This window comes from Orycteropus afer, unplaced genomic scaffold (assembly GCF_000298275.1).
Source record: "Orycteropus afer afer isolate SDZICR_OR568_19922 unplaced genomic scaffold, OryAfe1.0 scaffold00014, whole genome shotgun sequence".
Classification (NCBI taxonomy): Eukaryota; Metazoa; Chordata; class Mammalia; order Tubulidentata; family Orycteropodidae; genus Orycteropus; species Orycteropus afer.
Window position 1 is genome coordinate 3,371,530 of NW_006921601.1, and position 15,425 is coordinate 3,386,954.

General features: G+C 39.7%; 1 protein-coding gene across 1 annotated transcript in view; it reads left to right on the top strand.

The window, feature by feature from the left end:
• Positions 1–15,425, top strand: part of SYT9 (synaptotagmin 9) — a 213,628-nt gene that overhangs the window by 104,717 nt on the left and 93,486 nt on the right. The window contains exon 3 of the mRNA XM_007956590.2: positions 6,284–6,830. Coding sequence (XP_007954781.1) covers positions 6,284–6,830 — 547 coding nt within the window. The remainder of the gene's footprint in view (positions 1–6,283; positions 6,831–15,425) is intronic.

A 15,425-nucleotide genomic window follows, 5' to 3' on the forward strand; every position in this document is an offset into this window, starting at 1 on the left:
ATCCACTTTGGTCTTCTCTTCTTTTCTTGTCTTTTTAGTGATCTCTTGCTTTCTTCATGGATAATGTTCTTGATATCTTCCCATAATTCATCTGGCTTTCAGTCATTGGTGTTCATTTGAACACCAATGACCGAAACAATCCATAGAATCACAGAAATGCAATGTCAGGATTCAGAGAAGACGACAACCATCACACTTTAAATTTGGGTCCCATTAACAACCACAACTCCAGTAGTAAGTACACCAGGATTAAATGTTGTAATTACTCTATGAATGGCAAAGTTCTATTAAGCTATATTATTTTTTTTTGTGTTGAAAACATTGGTTAAATGTACATATTTTAAATGTAACAATTTTAAAATCTCTCTTTTAGATATTTCTTCAGATTTTAGTAAATAGCTTCAAAAATGGAAATGGTCTGAACCCCTCTTGACTTGTTTGAGGCCTTGAAACTGGTTGTAATTGTGTATTTTTCTCTTTTCTAGTTACTGTTGAGTTGATTCTGACTCACGGTGATCCCATGTGTGTCAGAACAGAGCAATGCTCCATTGGGTTTTTAGTTACTGATTTTTCAGAAGTAGATCACCAGGCCTTTCTTCTGAGGTACCTCTGCATAAACTCTAATCTCCAGCCTTTGGTTGGCAGCCTAGTACATTACCACTTGCACCACCAAAGGACTCTCGATTTTCTTTGCTGGGGTCTAATTATTGGAAGCTGTTACGTTCATAAGGACTCCCTTGGTGGTACAAAGTATTAAGTGGTTGACTACTAGCCAAAAGGTTGGCATTTCAAACTCACCCACGACAAGACACCTCAGAGAACAGGCCTAGCCATCTGCTTCTGAAAGTTCATAGTCTTGAAAACCATATGGAGCAGTTCTACTCTGTACACATGGGATTACCATGAATCAGAATCAATTCAAAGGCAACTAATAGCGACAACAACGTAATGTTCATGACAGTTACATGTATACTCTAAACATGTGTACTCAGCAGCTGCTGTGTGCCAAGTCCTGTGTTAGGAGCTGGAAATAAAGAGAAAAATAAGATATAGCTCTGCCCTGAACAAGTCCACAGTCTAGTTGGGAAAGTATACAAAATCTATTGTCTCACTCATCCTGTAAGTACCTGAATCCCAGGCCAAGAAAACACCAGATTCCCGTTTCCTCCTGACTTTGTAGTCAGGTAATTAGGTCTGTCCCCATCTGGGACTTCACCTTCCCCTTCTTCTGTGTCTCTCTAAGGTTCAGGACAGCCCAATTCTCTTTTCCCTATCACCAGTGGAGTGTCCAAGAAGGGAAAGAGCATCCTGTTTCCATACCTCCCAGCCTTGACTTGAACCCAGAGAAGTTAGATTGGTTCTGAAAGCATAGTTTGCAAAGATGCCATCCTGCTAGAGACTGAGAGCCAAGATGAAAATTCACTTAGGGTGTAACTTTATAAAGAACACTCACCTCTCAGCTTTCCTTCTCATTCCTAGTCCTTATGACCCACCTCCTCTTTCCATTCCTTGTGTATACTAAGTTCTGTGAACCCTAAGATACAGCACTCCTCAGACTTCTTCAGAGGACTGTCTGCTTCAGACAAGAATCCTGCCTCACCATACTCATTTAAATGTCAGTGGCATTAAAATTCTAGACCTTTACCCTAAGGAGCTCTGGTAGCATAGTGCCTAAAGCACTTGACTGCTAACCAGAAGGCTGGCAGTTCAAACCCACCAGCCGCTCCTTGGAAGGAAGATGGGGCAATCTACTTCTGTAGTGATACTGCTTCGGCAACCCACGATGGGGTCTCTATGAGTTGGGGCTGACTCGACGGCACCCAACAACAACAACCACCCTTGGGAGCCACTAGTTGACTGTACTCAAGGACCACCTCCATGACCATTTAGAACCACCTCATCTGCAGTGTGTGTTGAGGGAACTCAGGTATCTTTCTTCTTTCTTTTGACTTGTGGTGTTTTTTATTTGTTGCCTCCATTTGTGTATCCTATGAGATCTATGGAATATTGATTTCCCATTTCCTCCACCATGTCTTTGTTTTATGTTCCTGGAGCAGCCCACCTGCTCTTTCTCATTTCTCAGCCCAGAGAGTTCCAGAGGTTGTGTAGGGAAGTTGTGAGTTACCCTGGTTCTCTAACTGCACTGGGCTTGTCTATTCTACCCTGAGCGCCAATAATCTTTAGCTCTCTCCTGAAAGGAAATTGAAAGCAATTCAAAGGGAGCCCCAGGGAGTGAGAAGCTATCAGGCTCTGTTACAGTCTTTGCTATCTGCTTTAAAGCCACTGCTTTACAGATAGTTTCAACTGTGTTTTTCCAATAGCAAGTGTCATTCTGATTGTGAAGAAAGTATTGGGAATGAAGCTAATAGTAGCTTCTACATTGGGGTAGATAATGGTATTCCTATCTGTGTGTGATTTACAAAGGGAATCTTGGGGCTATATTAGAACTTTGAAATGGGGTTTCCTATGCATTTTGACTCTGAGGGATCTTATTTTGGACTTTAAAGTACAAACCCCTCCTTGATGCCTTCCCTACCCCAGCCCCTCTGCCTGTTGGCAGTACATTGTAATTAGGACAAAATGAAGCAGGTAGCACTATGATTCTCTTCAGATTTCATGTCCGAGAAACTGTACATGTAAAATAGAATACATTTCATTACTAAGCAGCCAAATCCATGTCTTTTAAGTTAAAACTGTAACTTACTTAGGCAACTGTACACCAATGTTCACTGCAGCACTTTTCACAATAGTCAAAAAATAGAAACAACAGAATTGTCCATTAGCAGATGAATGGATGCAAAAAAGACAAGGAGGCCACATGTCCTGACCCACAAGAGGAAGACAGAATCACTATCCGTAACCCAAGGCCTATTAGTGTCTCACTCAGCAATGCGTGTCTCTTGCATCTCTTTCCCAGCAGCGCGTGTCTTTTTCAGGAGTGCGTGTCTCAGCATCACGTCTTCCACAACCAGCAGTCAGAGAGAGACTTCTTCTGCCTCTAGGAGGCCTCCTTATGAGCCTGGCAGAGTGGCCAAACTAGCCAGTCATAACATCAGAATTCTAAGCACCTCAGAGAGAGCAGGAACCTCCCAGAACATTGCTTTGTGTTGCGCCCAACAGAAATATCCCAGGTGGATAACTTTTACAATTAGGAGCTCCTCAGTTGCTCACAGCAAATTCCACCACAGAGTTTACAAAGACTTATGGCTAGAAAAGCCACACTAAGTAACTTACTATACTGCAATGGATAAACAAAATGTGGTGTATATATATATATACAATAGAATATTACTCAACCATAAAGAGAAATGAAGTCCACATGCATGCCACAACATGAATGAACCTTGAAGACAATGTTAAGTGAAATAAATCAGTTGCAAAAGAACAAATGCTATATGATCTCATTTATATGAGATATATTTATAAAAACCAGAGATCATTGCAGAGATGAGAGAGAGGAGAAAAGAGAGTTTTTGCTTAGGGGACATTTAGTTTATGTTAGTGGAAGTAGAATAAGTTAAAAGGATAGTGATAATGATTGCACAACCTGAAGAATGAAATCAGTATCACTGAATTTTACTAGTAGAAATTGTTGAATTGGTGAATGTTTTAGTGTGTATATTTTCACTACAATGAAAAAAAATCATAAGCAGGTTTAGTTTTATAGACAAAGGTTAAGGCAAAGTATTGCTGTGATGAATCTAAAGCCATTACTCAGAAAGCAGGTAAGTTGACATGCAGAGTCTACTTGGTGGCCACCATGGGAGAAAACTGGAGGGTCAAGCGTCAGGGTAGGGGATGAGGCTGAGTGTATAGATGCATGATCCTTATTCCATCACAGACTAGCCTTGAGAGTGCATCCAGCAGGATTGAGAGTGTGCTTTTATTATTTAAACAGCACCACTAAGTAGACAGTAGCTAGAATGACTTGTAACAGGTAGGAACTAACTAAGGACCAAACTATGACCCTTTTTAAAATTCAGCCTGGAGAGATAAAGCAATAGCAGAGGTAGACAGAGCTGGTACCAGCCCCTTATGGCCTCTGCATAGGGTTGGATACTTGCTGCTACCTTCCAGTCCTTTCTGTCCCCAGAGCCCCTGCTGAGATTAAAGCTCTATTCTCTAATGACAAAGGTTCATGTTCTGGATAAGGTAATGTCCTGACAGGGTCATAGCACAGAAAACCAATTTTAGGCACTTTCACAGCATCCCCTGCCTCTTCCTTTTCTATCCTCCATCACAAATCTTAAAACCTAAAGAAAGTAAGATTATAGATTTGTCAGTAAGAAATTAAAATCTTACAACCACTTTCAGGCCTCATGATTTTTGCTCATGTGAGAATGCATGTGCCTGGAATGTGTTTGCTTGCTGTGGATTTTGTTGCTGTGACAGGTTCAGGTGGCAGCTCTGTGATTGTGCCTTTGTTGTACCACATGGATGGTTAGTGATCAGGAGGGAAGGTATTTTAGCAAGAAGGAATATGACAGCATCTGTGATGAAAGGGACAATAATTTGGAACATATTTTTGAGTTTATTAATACCATTTTTACATCTTTATTTCACAAAGAAGTATTAAGAAAAGAAGGACATATTCCAATGTTTACTCTGCCTCTCCAAGTATTTACCAACCCCTTAGAGACAGTCCGGCTGTTCCCTTTCACTTTCTGGTGGAAAGGCAATTTTAATTAAGGTTATTGAGCAACTTCAGGCAATACAATGTAATGCCTGAACTCTGAGCTAAAAACAAACATAAAAACCCTTAAAAACAACCTTGCCTGTGATGACTACTTCTCACAACTTGTGAAGACCCATGCAGATAATATAGTTTTTAAAGAGACTTCTAACCTAAACCAATAAGGTTATTGGCTGAAAGTAGACTTTGTTAGATAGGTAGATAGATAGGTAAGTAGATGGATTATGGATGGATGGATGGATGGATGGATGGATGAAAGGATGGCTAAATAAAGAGATAGCTTGTGTTGAATCAGCTCTGACTTGTGGTGACCTTATATACATCAGAACAAAACATTGCCCAGGCCTGCATCATTCTCACAGTCCCCAGCATGTTTCAATCTGTCGTTTTGGCTATTGTGCCAGTCAACCTCATTAAATATCTCTCTGCCTTGGTGGCCCTGTATTTCACCAAACATTATGTCCTCCTCCAGTTATTGATCCCTTCTGATGATGTGACCTAAGCAAGCAAGTCAGACAGTGTTCTGTTATGATCCATAATCTTGTCATTGGCTAAATGTTGGAAGTAGACCTCTAGGCCTTTCTTTTTAGTCTGTCTTAGGCTAGAAGCTCTGTAGAAACCTGTCTGCCATGGGTGACCCTACTGGTATTTGAAATACTAGAGGCATAGCTTCCAACATCATAGCAATACCCAGGTCACCACAGCACAGCAAATTGACAGATGGTGGAGACTTTGTTAACGAATATTAAATTTGCAAATATCAGTGTCCAACCTTCTTTAATTGAATCCTTATATGCATTTATAGTAGCTCACTTTTAATTGTCATGCCCTTTAGTGTTTATTTCAGAAATAAACTGTCCCTCTTGATCACTAATCACCCATGTGGTACAACAGCACAATCACAGAGCTGTCACTTGTACCTGTCACAGTAGCACAATCCACTACTGGCAGACACAGCCCAGTCACATACATTCACACGCGAGCATGTGTTCTTATGAAGAAATGATTGGATTTGGGCCAGGAAGAATTTATATCCCTATAAAGCTGTAAGATTTTAATTTCTCACTGACAAATCTGTAATTTTAGTGTCTCTATATTTTAAGCTCCTTTTGTTTATAAAGCTATAAGGTAGTGACAGGAAAGCCCATGTAACTTAGAGAATGATATATTCTTCTTAAGACAACGCTTAGCTAGCTAGATCAATCTCAGGATGGTACTATGTGTAAAGGTGAATAATTATATTTTTAAAGCTAGTCTGTGGATATCTTTACATTCCACTAGCCAAAGAAGCTTCTTTACTGGCTATTCGACAGTTTAAAAAAGTGTATTAAACCTTTAAAGTGCCAAGGTCACATGTTAGTATGTTCATTTCCTGATATCAACCCTCAGTTTTGAGCCTCAAGCTTTAGGAAGCAGCTTACTCACATTGATGAGCATTTTGAATTTAAGCCAAAGGGGGAGAAAAAAAAAATCCTGCAGATCTAAGCTTTTAGCAGAATGTAACAGTTTACCTACATCCCAGTCACAAGTTTCTGAAAGACCCATAGCTAATGAGGTTATAACTTTGTTCTCTCTTACTCTTCACTCAAGGCATAATTCAATCCGAAGACAACTAAACCTGTCAAACCCAGACTTCAACATCCAGCAGCTTCAAAAACAGGAACAGTTGACTGGAATTGGTCGAATCAAACCAGAATTATATAAGCAGAGGTCAGTGGATAATGATGATGGGAGGAGGAGTAACAGCAAAGCCTGTGGGAAACTGAACTTCATTTTAAAATATGACTGCGACTTAGAACAGCTCATCGTGAAGATTCACAAAGCTGTCAATTTGCCTGCCAAGGACTTCTCTGGGACCTCAGATCCTTACGTCAAGATCTATTTGCTTCCAGATCGTAAAACCAAACATCAGACTAAAGTTCACAGAAAGACCCTGAACCCAGTGTTTGATGAAGTATTTTTATTTCCGGTTCCCTACAACGACCTTGCAGTACGTAAGCTTCACTTCTCAGTGTATGACTTCGACAGGTTCTCTCGCCATGACTTAATCGGCCAAGTGGTGGTGGATCACTTCTTAGACTTGGCTGATTTCCCCAGGGAGTGCATCCTTTGGAAGGATATCGAATATGTCACCAATGTGAGTCCAGCATTTCTTCATTTTGGGGGGGCTTACTGGTCAGTGTGGAAATAGATTTTATTTTATTTTGGGACTTTATTTTATTTTGGGACTAAAATATAAAATCCATGTCAACATATTTGTATAGCTTTTTTTTTTTTTTTTAAAAAAAAAAAAGCCAGTTGCCATTTATATGACTCTGACTCATGATGACCTCGTCTATTCAGGGTAGAACTGTGCTCCATAAGGTTTTTAATGACCAACTTTTCAGAAATAGGTCATCAGGTGTCTCTTCTGATGTGCCACTGGGTGGACTTGAACTTGTAAACTTTCCATTAGCAGCCGAGTGCATTAACCATTTGCACCACTCGGGGCTCCTTATTGTTTCAAAACCTCCTTGTATCTTTCTTGAAATACATCTTTAACACTTCATTTTTAAATTTCCAAGAATTATTCATGAAAACAGTATTAAACAATAATATTCCCCCTTTTTCACTTTATGAGAGAAAGCAGATGTTGTTATTAGCCCTTACCACATTTTCTTTAGTGCCTCAGGTTGTTTTTGTGGAATGGATCCTGGCATCCTGTTTACTGTAGTCTACACCTAAGGGATTATGGCCTGACTCTCAGGTCAGTTAGTAGTATTTTTCCTGGGCAGATCCTCAGCTTTAATCCCCAAAATGGAAGTGATTGAGAAGAGTTGGCACCACATTTTCAGACACAGAGCCTATAGAATCAAAGTTACAAGGAGGTCAGTCTGAAAAGATGCTACAGATATTGGAAAAATTGATCTATAGAAAGTCAAATCCAACTTAGAGCTTGGGAGAAAGGGCAGAAGTGTGGTAGAGTGGTATCATATACCCATGCTTACATATTAAACACAAGATTGGAGTGGTGATACTTTTATTCCATTTACATCTTTTCCACTGTCCTGTGGAGGTGTGTTGCCAGTCCTGAAATAGAAAGGAAAATTGGTCACTTTCTCAAATAACTCTGATATTTTGAAGTCGTTTTTTTTTTTAACCTGTCTAAATGTCCTGACACAATTTTAACTTGTCTTTTTTTAAAAACAAACAAACAAACAAACAAACAAAAAACTTGTCTTGATCGTTAGCCCTTCCCAACCTGGCAGCCAGCGACCACCATTAATCCTTGCTCCACTCAGACGCTAGATCAGCTTTGAGTTTGGAGCCCAGGTATTGAAAGGCTCTCACTCTTCTCAGACACAGGACACACAAAATCACTGTCAAGTGACCAAACACCACACTGGTTCTCTCCCTTCCCCAGTCATTTTTGGGACTGGGGACTCACACACACTTACTCTGTTCTGAGGGACACCTTCTCATCACATATGTCAAGTGGTGGCAGTGGGAGGAGGAGTTCCCTGGGAGAATCCGAAAGTGTCCATTATATGCAGAAGGTAGGGACAGACTAATCCGGAATGAATAAGCAGTCTAAGATTTGTCATGTATTGAATCGTATCCCCCCAAAATATGTGTCAACTTGGCTAGGCCATGATTTTCAGTGGTTTGGTGGTTATGTAATGATACTGTTGTTGTTATGTGCCGTGGAGTTGGACCCAACTCATAGCAACCCCTCCTTGGGTTTCTGAGGCAGTATCACTATGGAAGTAGATTGCCCCATCTTCCTTCCGAGGAGTGGCTGGGTGGGTTTGAATCGCCAGCCTTCTGATTAGCAGTCAAGTGCCTTAGGCACTACTCTACCAGAGCTCCCATGTAATGATATAGTTGGCAGTTTTATAATGATGTAATCATCCCCCAGGATGTGATCTGATGTGATTATCCTCCATTTGTGATATGTTGGAAATCCTGATCTCTGTGTGTTAGTAAGGCAGGATTAGGTTATATTAATGAAGATTAGATTATTTTTGTTATGTTAATGAGGCAGGAATAGGGTGGGATGAAACACCCTTACTCAGGTCATAACCCTAGATGTGAGGTTCCCTGGGGTATGGCCTGATTACCTTTTATCTTACAAGACATAAAAGGAGAGAGAAGAGAGCAGAGAAGGAGGGACCTCAGGCCACCAAGAAAGAAGAAGGAGGAGTAGAGCATGTCCTGTCATAGACCTGGGGTAAGATTGATGCCAAGACACATGGTGTTGAAAGGAGACAAGGACCTTCACCTGCTGATAAAGAAAGCCCTTTCTCTACAGATGACACCTTGAAAACAGACTAATAGTCTCCTAAGCTGTGAGAAAATTTCTGTTTGTTAAAGCCTTCCACTTGTGTGTGATATTTTTGTTATGCAGCACTAGATAACCTAGAAAGATCTATTATGGGGTAAACTTACATACAAAGCAGATCTTGGGCAGCAACAAGATGCTAAAATGCCAATGCCCTAAGCTCCAGACATTATAGATGTTACCGTTGGAATCTGGGCTCCATCAAGGATGCTCTGATTCTTCCATCAAGGATGTTATGTTCTCTGGCCTCCTACTTGTCTGGCGGAATGGGGTGTTTGTCAGGACTGTGGTCAGCTTCAGGCCTGGAAGCAGCTTGCAGATCCTGGATCAGTCCTATCCTCTTTTGTCCTCCCAACAACATATCCCAAGCCAACAGTGCCAGCTTGTCCTGTCACTTAGATCAGTGAAGTCTCACATGGGGTTTTGCGGGCCTTTATCATAAAGTTGAGGAAAGAAAAGAAGAAGCTTGAGAAGATGCAGAGAATAGCAGTTGGTGAAACTAAGATAATTGGGGAGATTGGAGAAGGAGCAGACCTCTTTGATATTGAAAGGCTCTAATATCTGTAAAGCCAAAAAGGAATGCTAGGGAAAGCAAGGATTATCTCCCAAACTGCATTTCATTGCTGTATTTGTGCACTAGGATGCCAGAATCAGGGGCAGCATCAGCTGCTTTAAAGAAACAGAACAGGCAGGCTGCTTATGCTAAAAAGTAAATCACTGAAGAATTAACCTCTCATTGGCATATTTACGAAGTCTCCTTGGATCTCAAAACTGAGACCCTGCCAGCATGCAATGGTGAACCTTAGTCTTATGTCTCATCTTAGGGTAGGGTAGGGAGGGGTTGGTCACACCACCTAGTATGATGTCAGTTTATCTCTTTTGGCAAATGAATACTATGAAATGGCTGTGGTGATTATTAGAAAGATCAAAAGAGATCCTGCTGTGAGTTGCCTTCTAGCAGCTTTGAAGAGATAGTAACACTGAGTATAGAGTGACTGATAAAAGTCTGCATAAGCATGGGAGACAGACAACAAAGATGAACGCTTTTGCACTGCGTTGTCAGTGAAGGCAAACATGGATATATGGGTGGATAGATGTGTGAACAGGCTAAATTATTAGGCATGTCTATGGAGCTCTGGTAGCATAGTGGCTAAGACACTTGCCTGCTAACCAGACAGCTGGTGGTTCAAACCCACCAGCCACTCCTTGGAAGGAAGGTTGGGCAATCCTACTTCCTTAGTGATACTGCCTCGGAAACCCAAGGAGGGGTCGCTATGAGTCGGGTTTGACTCGACGACATATAACAACAACAACAACATGCAGGGGAAGGAGCTCTGGTAGTGTAGTGCCTAAGGCACTTGTCTGCTAACCAGAAGGCTGGTGGTTCAAACCCACCAGCCACTCCTTGGCAGGAAGATGGGGCAATCTACTTCCGTAGTGATACTGCCTCGGAAACCTAAGGAGGGGTCACTATGAGTCGGGTCCGACTCGATGGCACATAACAACAACAACAACAACATGCAGGGGAAAGTGTGCCCAAGACCGTGTATAGGGTTGGCAGACAATATTTCTACATACAATGTGTATTTGTGTATTCTGTAAGAATTCCCAGGTATATAGTAGAGCTGACAAGGGGCAAGGTTGTAGTTACTTCGTGGCCACAGCCAGCTACCCAAGAGGGAGCAAATAGTTGGACCTGGGGCTTGGGACCATAGTCATGGGGGACATCAAGTTCAATTGGCATAACATACTACCCAAAACATTGTATGCAGAAGGTAGGGACAGTCTTTGGCGAGTAAAGACTGGAATCTTAAAAGCTTCTAAATAGTCATCTAGATGCAACAATAGGTCTCTCCTCATAGAGAGCAAAAAAGACTGAAGAAAACCAAAGACACATGGAAATAATTAGTCCAGGTGACTGATACACCGTGCGATCCTCAGCGGATTTGGATACGACTATGAGACCAGAAGAACTAGATGGTGCTTGGCGACCACTGTCAACCACTCGGAGAGGAATCTCTGTAGGAGATCCTGGATAGAGTAGGAGAACAATGTGGAACAAAACTCAAAATCATTATAAAATAAAGACCAGGTTTGCTGGTCTGATGGAGCCTGATGGAACCCTTGAGACTATGGCTCCTAGTTGCCCTTCAGGTCTGGAATTGAACCCACTCCTGTGGCTTTCAGCCAAACAAAAGACAGGCATATGAGCTGAACATTTACGTTAGGTAGATATACTCCTTGGAGAGATCAATCATGGGAGAATAGAAGGGCTGTGTATGCACAGGGAGACAGCTGGGGGGCGGCAGCAGTGCATGGGAGAGAAGGACACAAGGAAGAGGTAACTATGGGGAGGAAGTAAGAGGGGAGCTGTTGCATTGTGGCAAATTGTAGTCAATGTCATGAGACAAAGTGTATTTGAGCTGCTGTAGGGAAAGTGAATTTGCTCTGTAAACTTTCACCCAAATCACAATGAAAATTTAAATAAAGAAAAAAGTATTTTTTTTTTTAAAAAAAGTCTGCATAAGGCTGATCCTGGTGGAAATGCCTAGAGCAGTTTCCATGGGATGGAATATGGAGTGGCTTGCTGCAGAGACCCTGTGGCCCTGAGATAACTGCGATGTCAGTACTCTCCAGGGACTAAGAGCTTCCAGTCCATTGTCAGACAATGCTGAATTTCCCTCGAGTTGAGGAGAATGAAATTATTTGTCACATTATCGTCAGTGTGAAGTTATTTAACTTTATCAATATGGTAAGTTTGTTGTTGTTAGTTGTCCTGGAGTCAGTTTTGACTCATGGTGACTCCATATGTGCAGAGTGGAAGTGCTCCGTAAACTTTTGGAAGTAGATCATCAGGTTTGTCTTCCCAGGAGCCTCTGGGTGGGTTTGAACCATCAACTTTTTGGCTAGTTGAGCATTTAGACCATTTGTACCACCCAGGGACTTGTAATAAGGTTAAAGGCCTCAAAATGCTTCATTGGTTCTGCAGCTGAATATAAATGTTCAGAACATTGATCTAGGCCTTTGTATGGCCAGCAGGAGAGGAGGGTACGTCTTGTGAATGGAATTACAAATTATTTAATAATCTGCCATATATTTTTTAAATTCTGATTTTAAAAATATTATTTGGGTACTGTTTTGACTGTGCTTTTTTGAACGTGACTTTGCACAGAGAATGAACATGAAGGTCTGAGTGAGATTCACCAGTGTTCCATTTTTATAATATAGTGTGTATATTGCACAGTATATTAAGGTATATTCACAATAAAAGAGTAATACAATAAATAGAAATGAACTTACCACTTATTTTAAGAACAGGAAATTACCAGTACTTTTGCTGACCCTCGAATGTCCTCCCTCATCACATTCCCTTCTCAGTCCACTCCTGCCGAGAGGAAACCACTATCCTGAATTCTTTTTGTGTTGTGACATATATGTAAGACAATATATTGTTTGCTTTTGCCTATTTAAGCTTTTCATAGCTCCTCTTTGACTTTCTTTTAGTCAACATTGATTATTACATTTAACAATAAAGATAAATGAAGCGATAGTTGATGTGTTTTCATTGCTGTGTAACACTGTACTGCATTAATGTGTGACAAATTAACATACTTATATTGATCAGTATTTGGGTGGTGGTTAATCTTTTTTGTGATTCTGAACAATACTACAGGGAATATTTTTTGACATATCTCTTGGGTACATATGCAATAATCTCTAAGGATATATCTCTGATAGAGGTGAGGTATATATGTATTCAACTTTTAAAGTAATACCAGGGTCTTTTTCACAGTGGCTAGAACAATTTATTTTCCCACCAATGAGGTATGGCAGTTCTTGATGCTTCACATTCTCACTTAAAATCACTTGAAATTGCCCTGCTGTTTAATATGTGTATGTGCACTTGCATGAGAAATGCTAAATGATTTGTATTTCTTTGGTTGCCAGGGTTTACCAACTTTTGATGTTTATTGATCATTCATGTTTTCTTTTTTGTGAAATGCTTGTTCAGCACTTTCCTCTATTATTTTCATTTCCTTATTGATTCTTATATAGTCTAAGTGCAAATGCTTTGTGGTTATCTGTATTATAAACATATTCTCTTAGTTTATGGCTGTCTTTGTATTCATGTTATGGTATACTTTGATAAGTAGAGGTTCTGAAGTTTAATATACCAATATTTTTAATTATATGTTAGCATTTTTGTGTCTTGTTAACCAATGTCATAATGATATTTCTCCTATATTTTCATTAGAAGTTGTAAAGTTTAACTTTCCCAATTATGATTTTAAGCCATCCAGAATGAAATTATTTGTATGGTGTAATACAGGAATCCATATTTATTTTTCCATATGAATAGCAGTTTTCTGACATATTTTCCCAATAGTTTACAGCACATGCTGTATCCTGTATAGCTTTCCATACATGAAAGGTCTATTTCTGGATTCTCTTTTCTATCCAGTGTTCTTTTTGACTATTTTTTACCAATAGCAAGTTTGTGAATTACTGTTGTTCTATAATAAGCCTTATCATCTAGAAGAGCAAATCATCTAGCCTGCTGCTTTTTCAGTTAAATTTTGGCTGATACTTCACTTTTCTCATAGGTTTTAGAATTGAATTTTCAAACAAAAAAAATTGGGGATTAGGTTGAACATCTTTTATGATATTGAGATTTATTAACATAGTATATCTCGAAACTGGATTTGATATATATTGAATATATCTTTAATTTGCTATTATTCTTAGAATATAGTTTTTCTGGGTTTAAAAATTTGAGGGCATAAAGCTCTCATTTACTTTGATTTCAGCATTTTAAAGCAATCATTCCACTGTTTCTGACTTCTCTTTTGAGAAGCTCACATTTAGTCTGATGGTTATTCCTTTGTATGTAATTTTTCTTATTGCTCTCAAGATCTTGTCTTCATCTTTAGTGTTCTACAGTTTAACTATAATACTGCTAAGTGGGCATTTCCTTCTATTCAGCCTGCCTGAAATTTATTGGGATACCTGAATCTGAGATTTTTTTCTTTTTAATCAGTTCTGGAAATTTTCCACCTATTCACTTCTTTCCATTTTTATAAGTATTATTTGATGTGTATTCACATTTGCCTAAAATATTTGACATTCTCTTTTTTCCTTCTTCAACACACTTTCTGTTCCCTCTTTTAACATTTCATACAGATCTTTTAGTTTTGTTACTCATAACTTCCAGTAGCTGTAATCTCTGCAGCTTTAATTTTTTTTTTTTTTTTTTGGTTTGGCATTCCATTGATGGTGCATTCTCATCATCACTTGTTGCCTCTTGTATTTAGTGACTTGTGATTGTGAGCTCATCTGGCTTGGAGCTTTGTCAGTAGAAATGTTTGAGGCCAGGGTTTAAAGTGCATTCATTTGGAGATGCTTTGTATTTGCTTCTTCCAAGTTCTTTGCTGAACTGCCAACCTGCAACCACTTTAAACTGAATTTTGAATTCAAAGATTTTTGACAACAGAGGTGGGGTTAATATAGGTTCCAAATGTGTAAGTGCAGGCTTGTATTAATGATTAGAAACTGGCAGGGGAAATGCTTTTCACTTTCTCTACCTAGAGCAGGACAGAAGTTTATTTTGTTTATCCTTTAAATTCTTTGGGACTCCAGCATTATGTGGAGTTCTGCCATGCTCTAACACCTAGGTGCTAACCCATCATTTACTTCCAGTCAAGTTCCAGCTCTAGATCTTACTGACCTCTGTAGATTCATGTTTTCTTATTGTTCTGGCCACTGGGTAATTCTGTTTCTGTCCAGTGAGCTGAGCAGTGCATTTAAAATATTTTTTTTTAATCCAGTATTTTTATCTGGAAGAGTTTCTTTGAGATCTAGTCTTACCCTATTGCTGGAAACATTATTTGGTCTATTACTCAATCCTTTTTGAAAAAGCTATTTTCCTTGTACTAAATGAGTAGTAATCTATGTATTGTATGTTTGGCTTTTCATTTAATAGCCAAAAAAGGACCTTACAGGTTCTATAATCTGAAATCCTCATTTAGTATATAAAACAGAGGTGAAGAACCATTAGGAGATTCAACCTAGGTCACATAGCTGAATAACAGCCAAATAAAAGTTAATCAATCCAAAAAAACCAAACCCACTGCCATCGAGCTGATTCCATCTCATAGTGACCTCCATACGGTTTCCAAGGCTGTAAACCTTTACAGAAGCAGACTGTCTCATCTTTCTTCTGTGGAACAGCTGGTGTTTTTGAACTATAGACCCTTTGGTTACCAGCCCAGTGCCTTAACCACAGTACCACCAAAAACCACCAAAGGAAGGCTTCCGGCAAGATGGCGGACGAGGCAGAAGGATTGCAAAGACCCTCTTCAACAAAGAAGAGGGAAACCAATTAACACAGACACAGAAGATAATCTTGGACCC